The sequence below is a fragment of the Toxoplasma gondii genome, chromosome X, assembly GCF_000006565.2.
Source record: "Toxoplasma gondii ME49 chromosome X, whole genome shotgun sequence".
In the NCBI taxonomy this organism is placed as follows: Eukaryota; Apicomplexa; class Conoidasida; order Eucoccidiorida; family Sarcocystidae; genus Toxoplasma; species Toxoplasma gondii.
Window position 1 is genome coordinate 7,016,568 of NC_031478.1, and position 14,078 is coordinate 7,030,645.

At 58.7% G+C, this 14,078-nt stretch overlaps 3 protein-coding genes across 3 annotated transcripts; 1 reads left to right on the top strand and 2 right to left on the bottom strand.

The window, feature by feature from the left end:
- Positions 1-326: 326 nt before the first annotated feature.
- On the top strand, positions 327-4,811 carry PRMT5 (histone arginine methyltransferase PRMT5). Its single transcript, XM_002370834.2, has one exon. It carries the CDS (start codon positions 877-879, stop codon positions 3,814-3,816), a length of 2,940 nt encoding a protein of 979 aa, XP_002370875.1. The 5' UTR covers positions 327-876; the 3' UTR covers positions 3,817-4,811.
- Positions 4,812-6,610: 1,799 nt separating this feature from the next.
- On the bottom strand, positions 6,611-11,557 carry AP2X11 (AP2 domain transcription factor AP2X-11; the record flags this gene model as incomplete). The annotated part of the gene is made up of 3 exons (XM_002370835.2): positions 6,611-7,078; positions 7,662-8,964; positions 9,213-11,557. 3 exons carry the CDS (start codon positions 11,555-11,557, stop codon positions 6,611-6,613), a joined length of 4,116 nt encoding a protein of 1,371 aa, XP_002370876.2.
- A 762-nt stretch (positions 11,558-12,319) lies between these two features.
- Positions 12,320-13,372, bottom strand: TGME49_215580 (hypothetical protein; the record flags this gene model as incomplete). Its single annotated transcript, XM_002370836.2, has 1 exon — positions 12,320-13,372. One exon carries the CDS (start codon positions 13,370-13,372, stop codon positions 12,914-12,916), a length of 459 nt encoding a protein of 152 aa, XP_002370877.1. The 3' UTR covers positions 12,320-12,913.
- Between the last annotated feature and the right edge of the window lie 706 nt (positions 13,373-14,078).

Sequence of the window (14,078 nt, forward strand, 5' to 3'; positions counted from 1 at the left end):
ACGAGAGACGTCTCATGCGCCCTTTCGCGTTTTTTTCGCGCATGCGCGCTGTTTCAGTCTCCCGCAAAGGACGACCGCTGCCGTTTCCGAGTCGTTGCGGCCGCAGCCTTTTTGAGGACATTCCTCGACCCTTCTGTGGAGGTGTCTCTGCTTTTCCTCTTTGCTTCGGCCTTCTCTCGCTTTGTCTTGCCTCCGGATCCTCCCCACAACGTCTCTCCCGCTAAACAGTCCCGACCTGCGCCGTATGTACACCCCGCCGTGTCTCCGAGCGCGGCCGGCTCTTCGTGTGGAGCCCTTTGAGCGTCAAGAAGCGAATTCGGAGTTTCTCGCTTTTTCCTTTTGCCAAGGTAGAAGTTCTTCTTGGAGGAAACGGGGAATCTTGTGAGGCGAGCAAGGACGCGACCGCAAACGACGCACCTCTCTTGCGCGTGTGTGGCCAATGTAGTCGAGAGATTTGTCGTCTTCCTGACGTTCTGCTTCCCGAAAGGAATTTTTTTCTGGAGACACGAACACCATCTAGGCCGCGGGAAACTCCTTTTTCGCCGCATCGTCTTCTTTTCGGTGTCTCTGTTCGTCTGTCTCGTCCCTCAGTTCTTGCCGCAATTCGTTCCTAGTCGCCACTGTCCCTCGTTGTCTTGTCGTTCGTCTCCCCCATTCTTTCCGACTTTCGGACTTTGCGTTCTTCGTCTGTCGCCTTCGATCACGGCTGTCTCCTTCATTCCGTTACTCTTCCCGGTTCTTCTGCGAGGCACCCCAGAGTCTCCCTCCTGCGACCCTTTCTCTCCTTCCCTCTCCCTCTGAAGTCTTCCTCGACGATTTTTTTTTCATTCTTCGCGTCCCGCTGCTGAGTCGCTTCTCCGTTCTCGGCCCGCCGCCATGCCGCTGCATCCGCCGTCGAACTCATGCCTCACAGGTCCGATCTACTTCGGAGTCGGCCTGCCCCACGCAGCTGTACGTACACCGTCCGCTCTCCACACGCACCTCCAGAATGTGCGAAGCAACTTGCAGTGCGACTTTGTGGTCATTCCCACAGCTGCCTTCTCTCCTGAGTACTACGAAGCACTGCCGCCTTCTTCGCCGGCTTCTTCCTCTTCTTCGCCGGCTTCTTCCTCTGCTTTGCCGGCTTCTTCCTCTACTTTGCCCGCGTCTTCTTCTGTGGTTCCGAATGTTCGAGCTTCGATCCCTGTCGAGCACTTGCCCGAGTTCGCGGCGCATCCGGAGAAGCAGCGCGCGCTGCCTTCTGCGTCGCTCGCTTCGTTTGCGTCTTGTTCGTTCCGGGGCGTCGACGGCGGCCTCTCCGAGTTGCCTGTCTCTGTCGCCTTCTCTCCGAGCACGGGGTCGGACCTCGCCCTCGACTCACAGACCTGGGCGTCCTCAGTCGTCTGCGAACTGTCTCCGTGGATCGCGCCTGACAAGTGTCTCCGTCCGCCGCAGCCGTCGGTCTGTCGCGCCCGCGATTCCCTGCAGAAAACGTTGGAGGTCGCCTTCCCTTCCCCCGCGCTCTCGGTCTCGCCTTCTGCTGGCTCCTCTGCCTCTGCCGCGGTGCCGCCGCAGGTTGCTCACTGGTCCTTCCACGCGGCGGCATGGCAGCGCGAAATGCAGTGGGCGACACATGTGGGTGCGTACGCGGTGATTGCGCCTGCGCCGCTTCCTGGAGACGCGCCGATCGAGTACGCGAGACAGCTGAAGGCCGCGTTCAGTCAGCTGCAGCCGCCGTCCGTCTGGGTTCGGCTGCCGCTCCTCTACCCGCGCAGAAGCGAGGCCAGCGCCGCGGCGCCGAGAACGTTCGACGACCCTTGGCAGCAGTGGAGGTTGATTCGAGCCTTCGTCGGCCACAACGCGGCTCTCGGCGTCTGTCTGGAAGTGACTGAGGACCTCCCCGACGAGGAGGAACTCGCCCGGTGGCTGGCGGAACCGGTGCGCGCGCTCCTCATCTCGCCTGCGATCTTCACCTGCGCGACGCGTGCAGGCGACGGACGAACTGAGGGGGAGAGTGCGGGCGTCGCGAGTCGGAGAGGCCGCGCCTCTCAGGATGACGACGAGCACAGACCTGGCGCGTCTGCGGAGAAGAAAACTCCGGAGGGGAGAGAGGCCCTTGCAGGGACTGCAGGGCGGAAGTCGGACGCGCAGTCGGTGGCTCTCAGTCCGAGACACTTTGCCTTTCTCGTGCGGTGCGCCGAACACCGCGTGAAAATCATCTTTCGTCAAGAGGAACAGACGTCGGGATGCGTCTCCTCCGACACTGTCGACTTGGCCAGTGCGCAAGCCTTTCCAGCGCTTGGCGAGGCGCGGCCTGCAGTCTCTACCACTGCGTTTTCCGTCATGGATCTCCAGCCGTATCTGTCGCACCTCGTCGCGCGCTTTCTCCAGCTGCCCACGCTGTCGCCGGCGGCGCTCTTCTCTGCGCCGTACCGAGACGTTCTGCAGTCGCCCATGCAGCCGCTCGCGGACAACCTAAGCACGATGAACTACGAAGTCTTCGAGAAAGACCCTGTCAAGTACGTCCGCTATCGCCAGGCGACGCTCCGGCGTCTCCGCGAAATCTGGACCCCGACGCGCGCGGAGTCCGAAACAGAGAGACCGGAGACACCCCAGAGAGGGGGCGCTGGCGTAAAGAAGCCGAAGAAGTCCAAGAAGAAGAGCCGCGCTTCTCACAGCTGTGAAACGAACAGCGACTTCGCCGAGTCCTGGAGCGAAGACGAGTCCTGCAGCTCTGCCGCTTCGGCTTATACGTGGTGTCTGAACGGCGAGGACTGTCCCGACCATGGGTGGTTGCCGGAAACCTTTCCTGGAGGCGGACGGTCGCGGCTCGTCATCATGGTGGTGGGCGCAGGTCGAGGGCCTCTCGTCCAGTCTGCACTGGACGCGCTGAAGGAGGCGCAGATTCCTCTCTGTCGCGTCCACCTCTACGCGGTGGAGAAGAACTGCAACGCGACGGTCACCCTGCGCGCGCGGCACCAGGGCGACCCGTGCGAAGGCTGGAGGGCAGTGCGCGTCGTCGAGTCCGACATGCGCGAGGTCGGACAGAAGGTGTCAGAGAAGGCAGACATTTTGATTTCTGAGTTGCTGGGGAGTTTCGGCGACAACGAACTTTCTGTCGAGTGTCTCCACGGGGCGCAGAAGCTGCTGAGGCGCGGCGGTATCTCCATTCCGACCGCGTACGTCTCCAGCGTGGAACCTGTGAGCGCGTCGAAACTCTGGACGGCCATCGACAGCTACGGAGACGCGAAGCACTTCGAGTCGCCGTACGTCGTCGACTTCTTCGCAGTGTACAGACCTGGCGCAGAGGGCCCTCTCGAATGCTTCCACTTCAAGCATCCAGAGGCCCTCCTCCCTTTCGCTGACGACGAAGAGCAGACGCGCGAGGGGGACCAGGCGACCGAGACGCAGCCGCGCAGCGGACCGAGTCGGAAGACGCGCGCTGAGAGGAATGCGGAGACCAGCGTCGCGCTGCAGAAGAAGGTCGCCCCGAGTGCGCAGCAACTGACGCTGTGGAGACACCGCCGGACGCGACTCGCATGGCACATGAAGGCGGACGCCGTCGTCCATGGACTGGCAGGATATTTCCACTGCTGTTTGTACAAAGACGTGTACATTTCGATCGACCCGCGCTCGTTCTCAGAAGGCATGTTCAGCTGGTTTCCCCTCTTCCTCCCCTTCCGCGTCCCAGTGTACGTACAGCGCGGCGCCGAACTCGAGGTCTACCTCGCGCGCGAAGGCGACGAACACCGCGTCTGGTACGAGTGGGCTGTCATGCAGCCGCAGCAGAGCGACATTTACAATCACCTTGGGAAACATTACTTCATCGGAAAATGAGCTGAACGAAAGAGAAGACCCAGGCTCCGACACCAAAAACAGAGGCCCATAAAGCAACACAGAGCGACAGAGAGAGAGAGAGAAAAGAGGGGCGGTAAGAAAAGGGGAGACGCAGTTCGGTGAAAGGTGGTGAGAATGTTTGCGGTGTGCATGCGATGAGGTTCGCAGTTGCCGCGCTTCGTTGTTTTCGAGGCTCAAGGCAAGTGCCTGCGCGTGGATAAAGGACAAGGAGGTCTGGGAGGCGGAGGCGAGTCTGAGGCTGTGCTTTCTCGTGACGCGCCTTTAGGAATCTTGACTGTGTAGAGACTGGGAGATTTCGTTTTCTTTTTTAAAGTGGAGGGAGTGCGGAAGTCCGGCGAAGCATTGTCGTCTCAACCTTCAATACGCGAACGACTGGTCCTCTCGTCTGCGAATCTGTTCAACGTCGTTTCACGTTGTCGCTTTTTCCAGCGACGAACTGGCCTCTGTTCCTCTGGCCCGCGCGCCAGAGTCGCCGTTGTCGGGTCTCTTTGTGGGGTGTCTCGGCCGTCTCTTCTGTCTGTGTGCGAAACGCATGCATCTCCTTGCCAGACTCCGCAGTGGACCGAGCTGACGAGGCGCAGAGGCCTCAAACTGCATGCGCGGACTGGAGCGAAAGAGATGCCTGGTGACAGCCCATTCAACAAGGCGGCGGCAGGTGCGAAATCCATGCTTCCAAATACAGGCGGAGCAAGTTTTGTACGAATTCAGCGAAGCAGCAAGTGAAGCCGACAACTGCGGGTGACTGTAGGGGTGACACTGTAGTGTAGCGCGCCACTGAAACGGCAAACGAAAACGCAGTTTTGAAGAGACTCACGAACCGAAGTCCTCAGACGTCTCGGAGATTCCTTCACGATCGTCGACGTATCGACTGTGGAGAAGTGGACAAACAAGATGAGAAGGAAGCGACTCTTTCGAAAGAAAGCCTTCGACGAAATCCTAAAAACGTTCACGCTTCTCCCAAGAGTTGCTCACGTCTGTTTTCTTCTTTTTCCACAACTGAACTGCGTCAGTGAGACAGCAGACGTGAAGGGGGAGTTCTGAAGTTTAACATTTTTCTGAAATTAAAGCTGCAGAAACCTGCCGTTTCAACGGGCTGTGCCCGCGGCTGCGCAGGAGGGAGAATTGGGGAGAGAGCAAACGTCGAAGGCAAACTTTTAGATTCAGGTAGAAAAGACTTCTTTCCAGTGAGACAAGAGAGTCTTCATGGAGCGAAGAAAGAAAGAGGTCTGCGATTCGAACTAAAGACAAAGGATTCTTTCCTCTGAGACTAAAAGATAAAGAATCTCTTCACTGAGAGGAAACGAGCATTTCGTTTCAGCAGAGTGCTGGCGAGAACGAACAGCATGCGGCCAGAGTGCTCAGCAGGCAGAAGACCCCCAGCGAGGGGTTCCGGGTCTCAACGGAAACAGTTTGTTTCTTTCTCGACGGGAGAGTCTCGTATATGTTCTTTTAGAAAGAACACAGATGCTCTTCGGCAAGCAGAAAAAACGAGACAGGAAACACAGGAGACCCTTCTCGAGTTGAGGAGCACGCGACGGAACAGAAAAAACGGCGAGAAAACGGCTGCGTAGACAGCAACGCAACAACTGAAATATACATAAATATAGTATATTGCATGTATTTCGTCGATGTTTTCGCATTCGCCCCTTTCGACATACCCACTGTCTGGATGACAAAAATTCTCTGAAGTGAAACAGAAGGAACTGCGCAAGTGCAGGAATCCGAGGAATAATGCCCCTTTCAACAAGGCGAGCACCCTTTTCAAGAAAGAATACACTTTCAAGGAGAAGAAATCTTTCTCGCATTCGCTGCATCGCCGTTCCCTGTCTTGTCGTTACACGGAAGAAGAGGAACGTCAAGAGAACAAGAGAGGCCGACGTCGCTGCGGCTCAGAGGATCCAAAAACGGCTGAAATGTATGCGATCGAGGAGCGCATGCAAATCCGAGTGACTCTCACTGTCTGTGACAGAAGGCCGAGACAAAATGGACTGCCGCGTACGAGACGCTGTCAGCAGCGCGAATGGCGACCCTCACACGAGATAAAAAAAGACAAGTAACTGCATGCGCTGCACAAACATATATACATATATAGCAATGGAATAGGAACTCTGTATACTACATATGCATATACATAATCTGTACACAAGTTATGAATAGTCTCTGTATCTGTGTAGGATATGTGGGCTCCTGAGTGCATCTGCGTGTATTATGCAGAAGGCGATGTCGGCTGCAGGCAAGTAAAGATACACTTTTGATGAGCGAAAGAGGTAAAAATGTGAATGTGAGAGCATGCACAGTTGAGACCCATTGACTGAAGCGAAAAACGGATTGAGAACGGATTCGCAGAGAAAAAAACACAGAGAGAACTTTTGTTTCCTCTCGCGTGTCTGCAACCCCAGAGAGAAAAGCCTTCCTGAAGCGGCTCGTACACCTGCATCTTCGCTCAGGTGTATATCCACCGGGCTCAAACGCAGTCGAGCGACGGCACAGAGACAAACTGGGCTCCACCAACAAAGTGAGGGAGCGGCGCGCGAGACAGAGGCACTCCAGCGCGACCGGGACTTCTGAATGTACCAGTCGATCCAGCTCCACTTTCTCCTGTCGCCACAGGACCCCGGCCAATGCCTCCAATCCTCTCTTCCTCTCATTGTTCTTCTTCCTCTCCTCTTTCTCTGCTTCTTCTGCCGTGGAGAGAAGAGCCTCCCCCGTTTTCTACGTTCGTTCGCCGCCTCGGTCTCCGCGCCTTCCGTCGCAGCCTGTGTTGAGAGAGCGCCTACTCGCGCCTCTGGTCGAGGCCAACTTCTGCGAGCGCGTGGAGAAGTCGGACCTGGACGTCTGGTGAGCAGGAACTGGGGAGAAGAGAGTTTCTCAGAAATCCAGAAAACACACTGCAGAGCGCCGCGACATCCTTCAGCTCGGCCGCGGCAGCGACGCGTTGCTGGAGGGCCTCCACGAGGTCAAGGTACCCCGGGAGCGACGGCGCGTGAGCGCGAGAGACGAGCAAGCTGTCTCGACAGTTGATTTTGAGGTCCGTCAGCAAGCAGCAGAGAGCAATTTTGTACAGAGGCAAGACGCCAGCTTCGGTCGCCGACTTTTGCTCAGGAACTGAGGAAACTGCATGCTGTTCGGGGGCTCCAGAAGAGGCGAGAGACGACAGGTCAGGGCGAGGAGGAGGCGAAGGCCGAGAAGAGGAACGCGTTTGAAAAGCCTCGGGAGCTGCGAAGGCGTTGCTGGCACCCGTCTGAGAAGAGACAGCAAATCAGACAGAGACACACAGTCCTTCATGTACAGACATAATTATATATATATATATATATGTATATATATGTATAATGTAATCACATGTATACTTATATTGATGTGTAACGATGCAAACATTAACATATATTTATAATTATTTACTGTGCACACACATTTGCAACAAGCGCGGAGAACGTTTCAGACTTTTTCGAGGTGTACAAAGAGAGACACGGGCTCCTCTGTCTTTTCTTTTTGGACGATAACTATTCCTTTGTGCGTGAAAAGAATGGAGTCGTAACTTGGAACAAGACGGCGAGGCGCCGGGTTCCCTGCTCGCCGTTTCCAGCTTGCAGATGTTTCTGTTCTGCTTAGCTGCATGCGCTAGATAGGGCTTAGCACCCTGCAGACTTCCACAGCCTTTCTCTGGCACCGGGGTCTTCTCCCGAGACAGCCAAGAAGATCCAAAGCCAAGAAGCGCGACCGGAGGGCACTGAGTGTGACTACAAAACCAGCGCTCCGACCGAAATTCCCAAAGCTTCCGACTGTTTTAAAATGTGAAAAGAAGATAAAAAACGGCGGCTTACCCCGCCTGGCGCCGCCGATGCTTCTTCATCATGGGGCGACGTCGTTGTCGTGGAACTTGCAACGCGTGTGGCTGTGTCGCGAGCGCCTCCATCGATCTGCATCTGGCCTCTTTCCTCGAAACCTGGTGCATGTGCTCCTGCGTTCTTCGCCGCGAGAGCCCCCGCCAAGCTGCATGCGCCGGGCCAGGACTGGAGGCCGGCGCTCTCGGGAGTCTCCTTCTCGCCTGCGCGCTCGGTTCCCTCTCCCCCCCCGTCTCCCTCGTCTGTCTGTTGTGTGTGTTCATCTCCACGGGCTCCAGGGCAAGGCCGCGCCAGAGAGGCGCTGAGCGGAAGACGCGAAGGCAGGGCGTCCTGCACGGCGATGGAGGCGTCCGTTTCGCAGCCGAGGTCAGTCAGATGAACCTGAGACGCGAGAGGTTCCGCCTGCGCGTTGTCTTGGCCAGACGCGATCCGCGAAGCGCAAGACTCAGGCGCCAGCGCGGGAAGGTCGCTGAGCTTGGAGGGCAGCAAGACAGGAGCCTCGGCCGCGGAGCCGGTCGCCAGAGGCAGAGACCGAGAGCACACCGAAGAAGCAGCTGCGCGCGCCGCGAGACGGTGCGCCGTGTCTCCCGCTGCGGTCGTCGTTGTTTCCGCAGAAACAGGCGAGTAGAGACACGGATTTCTCAAGGTGCTACCGAACGATAGAACTTCTGCGACCGGAGACTCTGCGCCGCTCGGCACCTGTGTGCTTCCAGTTTCCCCTGTGGAATCCTCGAAGTTGGTGTTGAGAGCTGTCGCCTCGCCAGAGAGGCCGTGGACTGGCGAGAAGGCTTGGAGGGAAGCGGGGGAGAGACCGAAGAGCGAGGCAGCCACAGGAGGCACGTCGAGCATCCCCGCTTCCCAGCTGTTCCCTGCGGACTGTGCCGCTTCGGGTGCCAGGCTTTTCGGAAAGGCAGCGCCTGCAGGCGCAGTAGCAAAGACGGCACTGCGTGGACTCACCCGATTGGCCTCAACCTTCAGACTCGCGGCTCGCGGCGGGGTCTGTACACCGCGAGGAAGTCGCCGCCCTCGCTCGACGTGAGACGCTGCGCGCTTCGAACCCCCGCCCGGAGTCGCAACCTCCTCCTCGGCCGACTCACTCCGCTGTACACACACCGCAGTGAGCGGCGCGGCGTCCGGACTCGCAGCCTTCTGAGCAGGCAGCTGGCGGTAGTTCTGTTGCTTGAACTCGACCGCGAGACGGTGGGCTCCGTAGAAACCGAACTTGGAGACCGAGAAACGCCGGTACGTCGTGGACCCCTGCTGCTTCCACTGGGCAATCCAGCTGCACATCAAACAGAGAGAGATCGAGAGTCTGCGTCGTCTCAGACGCCTGAGAGCAGGAGGCTAAACCTAGGCGCGGAGCATGGCCTGTCATAACCCCAAGAGGAGATCTGCTCCGTGGTGGCACTGCCGAGCCCCTCAGAGTGGAGACGCTCGCATACGTAGAACAGCCGAAAAAAAACTCGAGATACACACACACACACAGACACAGACACCACAGCGGTGCTTTCCTGAATGCACATATCTCACCTTTGGTTCGTGAAGTCGAAGCTAACGCGTTCGACTCTGGGCATCTGTGCTACGAGTTCCGCCCAACTCATCTCGCGCTTCCCCACTGAGTTGTCCGCGACGCAGAGCGCTCGCGCCGAGGCTGCGGCGCTCGCGAATTTCCCCCGTCGCGCAGACCCCCCAGCCGTCTCGCCTCCGTTTTCTGTACACCCGGCGAGTCCGCGCGCTCGTCGGGGGCTTCCCGCTGTGGGACTGGCTCTCGGTTTCACGGGGGTCAGCGTGGTGTGTTCCTCATCTTTCCGAGAAGTTGGAAAAGCGTTTCCCGGATTCCCTCTGGGCGTCCGTGTGGCGGGAGTTGCCCCGTCTTGCCGCTGCTTCTCGACCATCAGGCGCCGGTGCTCAATCGCGAGTTCGCGCGCCTTTTCAAATCCGTACTTTTTCGCGGAGAAATGCTTGTGGACGGGATGTCGGCGCTCCCGCCACGTCGCGATCCACCCCTGGTTCCAGCGGTCGAAACAGACGCCGGGAACATGTTCGCACCGCCTTGCGCGGCTTGCAAAATCCTCGGCCTCTCCTTCGGGGGTCTCCACACCGGCCGGCACCTTGCTGGTCGCGCGGGCGCGGGCCTTCTCGGCTTGTCGGCCTTTGCCTCTCGCGCGAGGCGTGGAGCCGTCCGGAGCCTCCGTCCCGGTGCAGCTGCCGAGCTTCTGCTCTGCATGCGCCAGGCACGACGAACGCCCTGCCTCCTGTCGCGGAGAAGCGGCTTCGCGGTGCGGCTGACTCGGCGTCGCGCGCAGACTCGCGAGCAGACTCGGGTGCTGCTGGAGCACCGCCAGCGCCGCCGCGACGTCCAGCGCAGCAGAGGCGCGTGGAGATTTTTCGTCGGAGGCGAGCGCGGCCGCGCATCGGGCAGAAAGCGAGGCCGGGGCGTCGCGGCGAGTCGACGAGGGGAGTGGAGACGGTGCATGAAGGTCCGCAGAAGCTGGACGCGGCGCGGGGGTCGCGGAGACAGAGGCGAGGAGCGCGGCCGCCTCCAGCTGCTGCAGGACGGCCGACACAGAGTCGCAGGAAGCAGCAGCGGGAGGCGCTTCGAACGCGGTAGTGAGTCGGGACAGCAGGGCGGGGGAAAGCGAGGCGGGAGAAAGTGAGGCGAGAGAAACAGCTTCGCCCTCAGCAGAAGCCGAGACAGCGGCCGAACCTGAGTTGGAGACGGATGAAGCTGCACTGGAGACGAGTGAAGAGGGCGCGAGCGAGCGCGTCAGAAGATCCAGCAACGCGCGTGGAGACGAAACACCTTCGGGAAAAGGAGTCGCCGACTTGGACTCGCACTCGACCGTCTTTCGACGTTTCGCCGCAGACTCCGGAGACAGCGACAGCGTCGAAGACGACCGGGTGTAGCTGCTGCAGCCAAATGAGGCAGAGTCGGCCCGGAATGGACTGTCGCCGGCCTCCGACGCCCTCTCAGGGGTCCTGGAGTGGAAGTCGAGGTTCGCGGGGCCGAGCGAGGGGGAGGCGGTCTGCCAGGTCCCCGCGCGAGTCGCCGTTGAAAGTGCCGCCAGCTGCTGTTCGGGCGTGAGGCTGCGCAGGAGAAGCAATGAAGACGGAGAGAGACCGAGGCGCGAAAGAGACGAAGGCGAAAAGGCAGAGGTCGGCGTCGTGTCAGCAGACTCTAGACTGCGGGAAGGCGGGAGCGCCAGAGGAAGAGACAGCGAGTACGGCGGTGCGGAGGGCTGCACAGATACCTGGGAGGGGAGCGCCGCTTCTGCGAGATTGATAGCGGGGAGCAGAACCGATTCGTTCACGGTCGTCGGAAGAGGCTGCGCCCCGTCGCTGGCGTCAGACACTCTCTCGGCTGCAGGGGACTGCGCGGGATGTGCCGCGACAGTTTTTTCCCCGCGGGACGGTTTGGGCGCCGCCGACTTCTTCGCCGCTGCAAGAGTTTCGGCGAGGCTGGACAAAGGAGGCGCTTGATCGCTTTTGAGCGCCCCTCCGGCGTCCGAAAAAAATTCACTGACATCCGCGCGACACAGCGAGGCTGGCGCGGCCGCGGGACTGACAGGCGTTTTGAGGCGGCCGACGGAATTCGCCGCGGTCCAGTCTCCCCAACCGTCGACCGCCGTGGAGATGGCAGACGACAGCGCCGATGCAGGCTCCTGGGAAGTGAGTGGAACGACGTTTTCCGCGTCGGAAAGACCTCGCTCCAGGACAGCAGGCGTTTCCATCGAAAGTCCACTTGCGCAGTGTTGCTCACGGGACGTCGCCTTGAGTGTATCGACACCTGGCTTGCAGGAATCGCCCTCGGGAGCGTCGCCTGCAGGATGGCTGCGAGGAACAGTTTGGTTCATTTTGACGGATCGACGGAACATTTCTCTTGGTCGTCGTTGGGGGAAGCCGGTCCGCGACTTGCGCGACGGTTCAGCTACTTGTGCCTCTGCGCCGCTCCGCGATTTGCGCCAGAAACAGTTGTGAGAACTCCACACTCGAACCAGATCGTTGGCCTCCCACAAAGTTGCAGATTTTCCTCCGTGACGACTGTCTTCCGCCAAGGCTGCTCGGCGGGTCACTTTACGCGACTCGAGTGGCCCCGGCAGTCCCACTGCCCGCACTCGCCTCCGTCACCGCCAATAAAGGCCGCCACACATCGGTTCCTGACGCGCAGTTTTATCTGAATTTCGTTGTGGGCAGGTGGTTTGCCGCCTTTTTCAGTCGTCGTCGAGAGCACCCGCGTGAGCGCGTGTTCCCGCCGCCTGCGCAAGGTCGACCTGGAACCCGACGAGGTCCGGGCGAAAAGGAAAGACACGGCAAACTGTCGGGGGCGCGGGAGAAGCTCACCTACTGCCGTGTGTTTCAGAGACCGAAGTCACTCGGGCTGCGCAGAAATCCTCAAAAAAATGACTCGGACGCCGCCGCTTGAGTGTTTGTGAAGGCCGCATGCAGGCCGCGCGCAGACGTGACCCAGCTGGAAGGGCACATCACCCGCAGAGTTGGGGCTGCTGGCGAGGCGGCTATCGCGGGAAACGAAGGTCGCTCGAAAAGGCGTCGCGGCCCCAGATTTCGAAGGCGGACGGAAAGTTCGCCCTGCAGACGGAAAGAGGACCGACACAATGCAATGTGTACGCACAGAAAGTCGACTGAATGTGCGTCGAGCGCCCCTGCAGCACATGCCCAATCCTGTGACGAGCGAAGCGGCCCAGGCGTTCAGCGGGGCACAGACCGGGGGGACGGGAGGTCCTGAACAGAAGGGACCTGGCAGAAAGGCGGGATTTGAGAAAGAAAGCGCACGATCCGTGTTGAGGCCGTCCGAATCTGAAAAGAAAAGAAGAGGAGCAGGCGGCGTAACGGACTCTTGCGCCGCGCCGAACAGTCGCAATGCTCACACTACACGCACAGAGCGGACTCGGCGACTCTGGCAAGCAACAAAACTCCGAGTTACGCGACTTCGGCTGTCACCAGGGGCACATAGCGAAAGAAATTCCTTCGTGTAGAGGGTCGCAGGGGAAACGCCTGAGCAAAGAAAATTCACGGCCGCAAAAGCCTTGGCGCCGGTTAGTTCGCTGCCTGGGCGGTGTCTCTATCGACCATGCAAGGTCGCGTAGAAACCTCGATTCTGCGTACTGCAGAAACTGCGGAAAGAACCGATTGTGAAGATAAGAACACCGAACATTGTCGCGGGCACAGACCTTTCTCCGCCGACACTTTATCTAACGCGCTTGACGGTGGACTCAAAGAACCAACAGAGAAACAGCTAACGCCGAGGTAGAAACACGGACTGTGCCATTCTCAGGCGGTTCGGCCAAGCAGAAATACTGCGCGCGGCCCCGGACAGCGGCCCCGCTCGTAAGCTTTTCGCAGACAGCGCATTGTGCAATTGGGTCCCTGAACTGAGACAGCACGTGAAGGAACGCGGGGTAGAAAGCGAGAAGGAACAAACGTCTCTCGAAAAACCACAGGGGGAATCCGCTCTCATGTTCTCTTTCTTGGCTCTCTTCATACATACCAAACGACTGAAGGGGTGCAGCAACAGGTGCCATGCACGGGAAGGATCTACGCGGCCTGCGGTGCTGTGTGCTACCTTTTCCTAGTCCCGTGGTTGGGGGCGGATCGCCGGAAAACACCTGCGAAACGATTCGCCAGCGATGACCCAGTAGAAAAGCAGACACAGGCAGACAGAAAGCAGGCATTCCCAAGCAGAAATGAAGAGAAAACCCCGCTCTTAAGCGCGGCCACGCGCGAACCGCCGCAGGTGACAATCTAGCGTTTCCCAACCTGAATAGCAAGGGCAGCCGGATCCTGCAAGTGACCTCCACAACTTGCGGTTCCCTTGGATTACGGCGCGTTGAAAAAAACTACAAAGGGCTAGTAAGAGCAATTGCGAAAACTGTATTTCAGTGTAATTTCGTGGCCGCCGTCAATTTCACAGCGGCGTGACGGGCCTATAGCGCAGTCGGTTGGCTACTTGTTTCTCGGAGCTTTCCTCTCGGGATCGAAGTTCTCCGGAGTGGACGCCGTGGAGATGGCGCAGCGTGAAAACACGGCTGCTAATGGCGAATTGGCGGCGGAACAAATTAAGTGATTGTCTACAGGACCCAAGACGAATGCCAAAATGAGAAAACTCAGAGAAGCTTAGGCCGTTGCAGACAGCAACTAGTCAAAATTGTGCACCATCCGGTTCTGTGCTCTCAGTGACGGACAATCAAGTCCATAACCGAAATTGATCCGAATGACTTACTAACCGACAGACCATTTCCATAATGGTACTTGATCTCTATGCTTTACTAACGGACAGACAGCTTCCGTAGTCGAAATTGATCCTGTAAGCTTCCTTCAGGGCTTGTGAGCGTCCACCTGTTCGGGGTGAAGCGGTACGATTAAACATTTAGAAGCTGC